Source organism: Tachysurus vachellii, chromosome 7, assembly GCF_030014155.1.
Source record: "Tachysurus vachellii isolate PV-2020 chromosome 7, HZAU_Pvac_v1, whole genome shotgun sequence".
Classification (NCBI taxonomy): domain Eukaryota; kingdom Metazoa; phylum Chordata; class Actinopteri; order Siluriformes; family Bagridae; genus Tachysurus; species Tachysurus vachellii.
Genome location: NC_083466.1, coordinates 15,385,188 through 15,395,189, shown reverse-complemented (window position 1 = coordinate 15,395,189; position 10,002 = coordinate 15,385,188). Strand labels below are relative to the sequence as shown.

Sequence of the window (10,002 nt, the reverse complement as noted above, 5' to 3'; positions counted from 1 at the left end):
TTTTTCAGAAACTTGACTCAAGAAAAAAAAGATCACCAATAAATCAAATCAAGTAATACAGAACTAGTTCTATGTCTTCACAGAAGACGCATAAAGGTTTGCTGCACCAGGAATCTGAGTTTAAGAAAATGGCCATTTCAGAAAAAGACAAAATGTTTATGTTAAAAGAAACTTTTCCAGGGATGTAATGAAAGTTTACACACAACACAAAGTTTTCATAAACTCAAATTTGTGATTTAACTGAGTGAAAGGGCAGACTACAGAGTACTATTTAAAGTAAAGCAAGAAAGTTCTGATCTCTTTGGGTGATATGGTAACAGTGAAGTCCTCAGTCACACCTCGAAAGGAGCTGGTGCTCTCTGAAATGAACAAACACACACACTTTTTAATCAGCTTCATATGTAAAATTTTCCACTTATTTTTAAATCCATAATAATATGAACAACATGCAGGTTTAAGCAAGTTAGTTATACCAGTGTTCTCTCCCTTTTCAGTTGTCCTCCACCTCCATCTCTGAAGGTCTGTGATGTTCCAGGTTCCTGTGAGGGAACGTTCCTGCACTTCCTTTATTTCCCCGATTCCCTGCATGACTTCCTGAACGGGGACAAAAAAAATGTGGGAATGATAAAGAGCAAATCAACTTTTACTATAACAAAAACAGCTAAACATTGAAAGTATATTTTTTTAAAGAAACATCCAACTTGTACTAGATAAAAACTAAAGGTACAACACTATTGCACAGCACTGTGCATGAATTATACCTCAAAAATTAAAACCATACAGAATGCAATTGTAACACACTGAAATTCCAGGGCAAATATTTGGATTGCATTAAGTAGCTTAAAAATTCTATAATACAATGTGAAAGTGTATGTCAGGTGTTTTCCATAAGTATAATTGGCAATCAATTGCAAAAGGTTTATCTACATTATGTGGAAAATAAAAATTAGCACTTTTGGTCATTATGGCCATATAAACAGTGATCACTGATAGTAATTGGCAATTGAGTGATTATACATGATAGAAATTGAGTATTTCAGTGCATATAAACGGACTTGCTTACTTCATTTAATGTGAGATATTAAAAATCATTGCATGTTTATTCAGCTTTTCCAGCAAAGAATATTCACCCTCCAACTCAACTTGCATTCAATTAAAATTCTAGTGCAAGTTTTCAATCTTCTCTTGACTTCCCCATTTTCTGTACACAAGCTAACATTTTTCAGTAGTGCTTGCTATTTTTTTTTAATAGTAGTTCCTGCTCATAGACATTTCATTCCACCCCCTCATTTTGAGCCTTGTTAATGTCTATTGGCCTGACTGTGTTGATTTCCTTTGGCTGTTTAATTGACTCCTCCTTTCCTCTTGTTCCGTCGTTCCTACCCTTGCTGTTCAAGCTGTAGTATACCAGACAATAAATTAATTATCACATTGTTTTACCTTTAAGTTGATGGTTATAGGTTGGGACAGAGCAGGATCCTCTCCTTTCTCATACAAGTGAGCAATCCTCAAGAGAACCCAATCAAAGTCTGATTTAGCTGCTTTTTCTTCACCTAGCAATAATAATAAAAATAATAAAAAATTACAAACTACATGAACATATACTTAGAATGCTTAAGTAAAGTCAGAAAGTGAATTTAAACTTAGGACTGGCAATGTGAGTGTATAATCTATAAGGATTTAAGTACCAAAGTTAAGATCCTGCAGGTGCTGGGCGTGTTTTGGGTTGTAGCTCCAACCAGGTATACTGAAATACTGTAGGTGGAGATTCTGAGGCAAAACTACAGGCTGAACAGTGGGTCCATTCTTGCGCTCTCTCCTCCTCCATGGTTTCTCTGATAAAGATGAAAAGAGTAAAAGAGGATATAATGGTCAAGATCCTGTTGTAAAAAAACAAAGGGCCTTTAATTCCAACAAGGCAGGAGTTACACCCTTTTCCACCTGTTTAATCATCATATGCTGGGCTCCCTTCAACTATCAAGTCTACCACCAATCTGTATGAAAGAAAGTCTATAGCCATACTTTTTATTTGCTGATACGACTGAAGACACCGCTATAGATGGTATCATGTGGATACTATAAGGCTTTTATATCCCAGAAACTGTTTACATTAAAAACAAGATTGTTTTAACTCTGGATACTGTAGACTTTTACCTAAGAACTGCTGCTGTAATAATAATGACTCTTATTTACAGTAGGTTTCCTGAACACTCTTTTAGCACAAATTTTCCACCGTTTGTCTTAACTCTTCTACAGTTGTATACTCCCATTCAAATAGTGACATTTCACGCTGTATGCTTTCTGCTGTTTCAATATTCAAATATTATATATAACTGTGTGCTAACTCACCAGGTTTGTCTATAGCTAATACCACTGGCCTATGCTGTAGCTGTAATGCTGCCCGCTGATAGATAGAGGTCATTGCAGCAGGAGAGCCAACCATCATCCACAGAACTGGCCGAACCACTGAGGAATCATTCAAGGTCAAGTTATATCCCAGATTCCACTCCTGGTTGTTCCAAAGCCGCCTATGTAGCATCACCTACAACACCACCACCACAAACAACAACAACCTTGACAATAGTGCTGGCATGGCATGTATATTCGGCAGCTATTCCCTAAACCAGACTCCTATAAACTGGTGTCTTTGGCTTAAATAAGTAAAATATGTAAAAGCATATTTTACAGGGTGTGATAGCTATTATATGCATCTCCATAACAATGGGACTTAACAACACTAACCTTCTTATGACTTCTTCTATGAAAGTGATGATGCTTAGAAACAAATGATTTGCTATTATCTCTTTATAAATGAACTGCAGTGCATAGAAAATAATGGTGTCCATTGAATACATCGTAAACTACATAACCAACAAAAAGCCATTTAGGATTTGACCCAATTCCACAATTGTTAACTATTAAACTAGTGAGTTCATTAGAGCTTTGCTATGCATCCCTTGACCTGAATATGTATTAGCTAATATACAAGCTTGAGTGTAGTCTGTAAATTGACAGTTTTATATGGAATAGTGAACACACATGTCTGTTTTTTATTTTATTTTATAAAAGCAAAGTACTCTGGACTGTCACAAAAGGTCTCATCATATTTTTCTGCTTATGACTTTACTAAAAAAAGTAAGTCATTCATGTGATTCCAATGTTTTAATACAGCAGCACTGTAATAATGCACCAATATATTTTCATCTTTTTTCAAGACTGAAGTTAATTTTCATGCTGCATTTTTAAACATGTACAAACTTTACAATGGATTTCGTCAAGGCACACGTCACAATTATTAGGATATAGCACTAATCACACTGCAAGCTGTTTTTCCCCAGCCTATAAACTAATTTTCAACATGTAAAGATGATTTTCTGCCTTTAAATAACGTTATAAAATAGGGCCTACAATTAGACTATGAAGGAGTTTGTAGTATAAATGATCTACTAACTTGCGTAACTATTCAAATAAAGTTAAAGGAACTATTTTGCTAGTCTTTGTTTACAGAGTGTTTATAGATTATCTAGGCATCAACAACCATAGTGTTGACTTTTTTTAGCATTAGTTGATCAGCTGTTGTATGGCTTCACCTGGCAGATTGTTAACAGGCTTTTGTTTACTGTTTGTGTCTAAAACTGACTATCCACATAGTAATTTATTTTGTGCTTTATATCCTATAGCTAAAAAAGGAGCAGTCTCAATCCAGATAATGTCTCTGTATTAACCTGCAAAAATGATCATTTGTGTGATAAAGTGTGTAGGCTTCACGCACCTCTATCTGGCCCTGGCTGAGACTAGCTACTCCATGCGCTCTCTCGCTGAGAAGCACCAATCTGCTGTTGTCATCTCCAATGTATGCTCCTCGTACCATTGGGTAGTAGTTCTGCACGTATACAGTACGTACACCACACACATAAGGATAAACACACAGATCAAAGTAAACTTATATATACAGTTGTGCTCAAGAGTTTATATACCGTAAAAAGAAATTGTTAACCATTGGATAGTGGTCACGTGAAGTCATCATCACATAGCTGTTTGATTCCTTTTAAAATCTAATGATAAGTGAAATCCCCTAAAAACCGTGATCAAAAGTTTACACATCCTTGAATGTTTGGCCACATTATAAAGACACAGGTTGACACACAGAGGTTTAAATGGCTATTAAAGGGAAGTTTCCACAGCTGTGACTCTTTGTAATTGTAATTAGTGTCTGTGCATAAATAGTGAGTTTCTCAGCTCATGAGGTGATGCACTGACTTGGCTGGATACTGCACCATGGGGAAGACAAAAGAACTGCCAATGGATCTGAATAATAACGTAGTGGAAAATAAGAGGTTCTGTTGATACTAAGCCATGGTCAAGCATAGAAAGATTTTACCCACTACTTACAGAAAAATAATTTTTTCTACAGAGATTATTTCCTTATTTTCTCGTGTTATATTTTGTTTGGTGATTGTGCCTTCCATTTATGCTTTACATATTAACCTGAGTCCTATAAGAAATAAAATAGATTTTTTTTCTTTAAAAAAAAAAAAAAAAAAAAGGTACACATCTTGCAAATTCTCCCAATGTATGCAAACTTTTGAGCACAACTGTATCATGATGAATTCAAGTTACTGCATGTGTCTTTCTTGTTCTTACTCTAGATAATGTATTGTTGGTATACTTCTTGTACTCCCTTTTCATCATCTGATAGCCGTTATTATCAGTATATATTGTCTTGTTGTTAGTCAGACTGGTGGTGGTTCTGAGTACAGCTTCTCTGTTCACCAGTAGAGGGCCCACTTCATAGCTCTGATCCAATCTCTGGCATAATAACTTGTCACTGAAGCCCAGTGGCACCCGGGTGACCACAGAGTAAGTGTGGTTCTTATCAGATTCCTCCCTTTAGAAACATTTCTATCAGTTACATAAGATTCTTGATCCAAGAAAAAAATAACCTAATGATATGATTAGCTTAAACTTTAAAAATATGTTGAAATGTTTTTTACCTGTAGAAGTACTGACGTATTTCAGAAATGATTTTCCCTGGTATTATTTGCATTGAGACAGATTTGTACCCAGGGACAGTATCATTGACAGTAAAGACATAGTTATCTGAGATAGGCCCAGCGTGGACATCTCCATTGGCCTTGTATTCCCAAAAGTCTTGTTGTATCTTCACGGTCATCTTCTCATGTCTGAAACAAAATATTAGAAACCATAAATAAATTGACAGATAAAAGCAAAAATCCACCTACAATGCGTAGGTCTTGCACCTCAAGATATTTACACAGGCATGACTAAATTTAAAAAATGTGGGAGAAACAAGCAACATGAGCCTTGTGATTAGTGGAACTTACAGAAGCTTAAACCAACATTTTAACTTTGTAAAGCAAAGAGTTTTGCATATTCTGTATGTGCCTGATATATGCCTACAAACACAATATAATATTTCTCTCATTCAAGTCACAAATTAGTTATCAGGCCTAGAAGTAGATGTAGAACTGCAGATGTACCTCTGTTTGATAAACAGTTTTATGAAATGCTTTTTTTTTTTTAAATAAATTGTGTTAGTACACATTTCAGTTTGACAAATATTTCATGTAAAAGGCAGAAAAGTAAAAAATGTTTAAAAAAAACAAAAAAACAAAAAAAACACCCCGAACCCAGAAACCTTTGTACACGTCTGATAATGTACTTGGAAATATGGAAGGAAATAAAAACAAAATTTTAAAATGTAATAAATCAATTGGAGATAATTGATATAAGATGACCTGAGTTTTATACTATGTAGAAGATTTGTCTCCTGGTCGAACAGCAGCACGTAGCAATCGTTCAGCACAGGCAAGAGCAATCTCCCTTTTTTCTTCCACTCGCTAACGTGCCGTCTCTTAAAATTCACCACCCTCGCTATGTAAGTGAGTCCACAGGTAGTACCAATGTTACACTTTGACTGTGGGAACTGAATACTGTATTTTCTGTATTGAAGTCCACCCAGTTCCACCACAATAAAAAGGTCATAATCATCTGCTGACTCAGCAGATGTCTGGATCTGTGGGGAAAAAAAATACATAGGATTACTGATCACTTATCAGCACACACTGAAGAAGAAGCTAAGCAAGCACGGATACCATGCAAGTCAGCGTTGAGGGTAGAACACATATGAGACTGATAAAAGTCTGATTGATTAAGTTACCTGAGCAGGAACTGCGTTCCCATTATCGTCGAACACAAGTGCCATAGGATATTTCACCGAAATGTTGATGTATGTTGTAACATTCCAAGCAAGTGGGTTGTACACAATGATGTGCTGCTCAAGATCCTTTGACAACTCTGTATTATCTAAAAAATGATTATGCATAATTAATTCATTCATAAATGACTTTGTTCTGTGTTTCGTTCATATTTTAACAAACATATCAGTAGCATCACATATTATATAATATTTCTTTAAATCAATGAATCTGAAATACATGCTCACCTGGGCTTAATGAGTTGATAGGAATGCCCGGATTTTGAGGAAGAAGAAACATGGCTGCCAAAAGTTCTTGCACGCCCATCATCCCTTGCATGAGGTGATCCATGTACATATCTGCCACTTTTGGTGATTCTGTGCCCGTAATACCATCATGATGTTGAACCTGGTTTTATTAAGAAAATGCAAGCAAAAATCATTAATGAATATTATATCAAAAATTATCTAAAGATTTGTTTTAAAAAACAAAACTTTAAGCACTTCAGAGACAGCCCATCTGATGGCTTTGAGTTTGCTCATGGCCCACTCTTTCTGGACAGGGCCATCAGGGTACTTGATCCGGTAGCGCACAAACAAAGACTCTGCAGCATGGGAAAGGGAACTGGCTCTTCTTGCAACTCCTTTCAAAACATTTCGGGAGGCATAGAATCCTGTCCATGCCTGGAATTGCTCTGAAAAAGAATGAACAAACAAGATCAGGTGGGAGAAACAGAAAAGAAGTTAACAGATGGGTGGGGACAACTTTATCCTATGATGAAACATTTCTATTCTGATGACAATGAGATCTTTCAGGATGAATCTACCGCATCCACAGGACAAAAGAGTAGATTAAATGGATTTGAATAGGGTGCAGTTTTGTACATTATATGCAGGGACTTCAAAGTCACCACATATGAACCCAACTGAACATATATAGGATATGTTGGACTAAAGTGTCAGAGCTCTCCACCAACATTACCAAAATATATTTTTCCAATAATTTTGATCATCTAGCTAGAACAGATCCAGAGATGCGTACAATCTGCACACTGAATCTGTTCTGGTAGCTGGTGAAACTTTACTAAGACACTTTTACATAGTTTTCCCACTTATAATCTGTTACCCATCTGTAGAAGTACAACAATAACATAATTAGTTGCCAACAAAATCAATTCATTTAGAATATTGTGATATTTAAATAGAGCTTACCAGTGGAATAGGGGAGAAAATCTTGGCTTCCCCTCACCTCCCAGGACATATTCGATTGGTACAAAGCTTGGAAGTAGTCTTTAACTGTGGCATACTGGACAGTCACACCAAACTCCTTGCTACGCTGGTTGATGTAATTCATTAACATGTCCATATTTGTGAACTGCACTGAGGCATTGTAGAACTGCTTGTCACATCCCTAGAAATGTCAACAGACTTTAAAATGTAGAATTCATAAACAAATAGGTAGATATATTAACAGCAGAAATGTGAGTGATTTTGGTTGTACCAATATAAACTAACCCAAGGCCAGAGAACATGACTGGTCTGGAGCCACTGGGCCCTTTGTTTAATGTTGGTCACCATGGTTTGAGCATAGGGCTCCAAAGTGTCCTTTGTAACTGGAAGGCTCATGTTGGGATACACGCCATCTTTAGGTGGGTCTGGAAACACAGCAACTCCATTCCAATAAAACCCTGACCTATTTACAACAACAAATATGTCGGAGAATGTTAATGGATTTTAACCTGTGTACATAAAATGGAATCAATTATTTAATTATTCTGTATAGTTTGTGACACAGACTATGATGTAATGGCTTACTTGTTTGAAAAGGGGAGGTATGATGGTGTGCAGTAACTGTACTGATCCATTGTATGTGTAAACATCTCCTGTGCCTCCCCTAAGGAGGATGATCCCCTCCACACAAATTGCAGTCTCTGTATAAATATAAGTACAATCATAATATTTGTCAAAACATGCCCGCATACATAGTTTACATATTCTTGAACACATTTTTGGGTAATGAGAAAGGTAAGACAACCTTGTTTTTTTGCATCTCATCTTTGAGGTCGTAGTCAATACGAGAGATGAGATGAGCATCAAATCCAGCCAGGGCAAAAAGGACTGGAGTGGTGGCAGAGGCACCGAAGGGGTCAACATGCCAGGAGAAGCGAGGCCTAACACCAAATGTTTCATACAAGAACCCATGTCCCTCTATAATAAAGAGAGGATGCAAGATGGCATGGGTACATCAGAAAAGGAAGTATCTGTTCACTCTATAAATTTAATTTACACAGTTCTGTTGTTATTTCAGTCGTAGTTAATCACTCAAAATATTGTAAATATATTGAGAGTCAATATATACGATCAATTATCTAACCTCTAACTTCAAGATATGCCTTCAAATGTTGGGAGGTGGGGCATAACAAACTAGATGACAAAAATCTGTTCACTAATTACATTGATAAAACTGTCCAAAAGTTTTGCCTGACATCCTGTGAGATCTGGTGGTTGTGTGGGAAAGATGCATGCTATAAACAAAATAATTTAACGTTATTTTGTTGGGCCAAGTTATACCTTCAACTTATAAAAACCCTATAAACACAGCACAAACCTGTTAACTGAAGGATGGCATCATCAATATCCGTCACTGCCTCGTCATGCATCACTTGACCGCCAATAACAAACTCCAGACGCTCTTCCTGCACAAGCTGCCTCACCTGACATGAAAACAAGTCTTTATTAACAGACAATATGTATCCACAACAACAAGCTCACATTAGAGAAAAATGCAGCAATACCCAAAGTGACAGCAGTGAAGGTTTATTACTTGCCTGTGTCTTGTGCCACTGAGATGCTGTGGTATCCCACCACAGTCGGAAGAATTCTTGTTCAACTACGATAAATCTGTGACTCTTAACTCGTGTCAGCTCCTCCACAACGGTGGTGTACACGTTCGCCGCATAAGCATGCATGCTCTCCTGTGGATAACATCATCATCATCATCATCATTCTCTACAGCAGAGCTTCTCTAACGTTTTTTACAGTTGAAATGTCCTCCTTAACAGTAAAATAAATGTTATGTGTCCTTACAGATTTATTAAAATAAATAAACACACGTGTGTCTGTGTGTTGTGTTTAATATACACACACACACACACACACACACAGACATATATGTCATAAACGTGTACAATAATAGTTTGGCTATTATGTTTTCTGAACTTTCCACACATATATCCAAAAATCTAGACATTAATGTGATATTTATAGTGAAAGTAAATTTGGCTTTAGTGTGTTGAGGTGTCAACAATTAAAATTTAAATCTACATTAATAATTAAAACAAAGTCTTTGGATATTCTATATATGGTCCCCTGGCAGACCCCACTTTAAGAGCCCCAGTTTGATGTCAACACCCCATAACACTGAGCTTTACCTGGACTGTGTAAACCCATCCGACATCCATGTGACTGTGAGGGATGACAAAAGTCTGGATTGGATTTGTGGAATAACTCACAGAGACACAAACACACAATAACCCAAAAAACAACAGCGAAAACTTCATGTTTCCGGTTAAACTTCACTACCATCGATTACAAACCGTCTCATGACAACAGCATATGACTGCCTTCTGCGCATGCGCAATTTAACCGTCGTCAAACCGATTTGATTCTGAATACCGTGTTATTGAAACAGATGTAAATACTGTTTTCTTTTTTATTTATTTATTTTTGATCAAACCTGTCAAGTTAAATCGTTAAAACATTATAAAATGATGTCGTCTCTTAAA

General features: G+C 36.5%; 1 protein-coding gene across 1 annotated transcript; it reads right to left on the bottom strand.

Moving 5' to 3' along the window:
• Nucleotides 1–25: 25 nt before the first annotated feature.
• On the bottom strand, nucleotides 26–9,909 carry man2b2 (mannosidase, alpha, class 2B, member 2). Its single transcript, XM_060874622.1, has 19 exons — nucleotides 9,649–9,909; nucleotides 9,046–9,192; nucleotides 8,826–8,931; nucleotides 8,253–8,425; nucleotides 8,033–8,148; nucleotides 7,733–7,910; nucleotides 7,430–7,628; nucleotides 6,722–6,912; nucleotides 6,467–6,626; nucleotides 6,182–6,327; nucleotides 5,760–6,037; nucleotides 4,995–5,183; nucleotides 4,645–4,888; nucleotides 3,773–3,883; nucleotides 2,350–2,542; nucleotides 1,689–1,835; nucleotides 1,441–1,553; nucleotides 474–594; nucleotides 26–359 (listed from the first exon to the last, which is right to left on the bottom strand). The coding sequence occupies exons 1-19, from the start codon at nucleotides 9,775–9,777 to the stop codon at nucleotides 268–270; spliced, it is 3,033 nt and encodes a 1,010-aa protein (XP_060730605.1). The 5' UTR covers nucleotides 9,778–9,909; the 3' UTR covers nucleotides 26–267.
• Between the last annotated feature and the right edge of the window lie 93 nt (nucleotides 9,910–10,002).

Excerpts from the sequence above, each read along its gene's own strand:
- man2b2 (XM_060874622.1), bottom strand. The coding sequence starts at position 9,777 with ATGAAGTTTTCGCTGTTGTTTTTTGGGTTATTGTGTGTTTGTGTCTCT. Across the intron at positions 6,913-7,429 it reads TTTTCTCCCCTATTCCACTG|AGCAATTCCAGGCATGGACA; the intron begins GTAAGCTCTATT and ends ATTCTTTTTCAG. Across the intron at positions 4,889-4,994 it reads ATACGTCAGTACTTCTACAG|GGAGGAATCTGATAAGAACC; the intron begins GTAAAAAACATT and ends ATGTTTCTAAAG.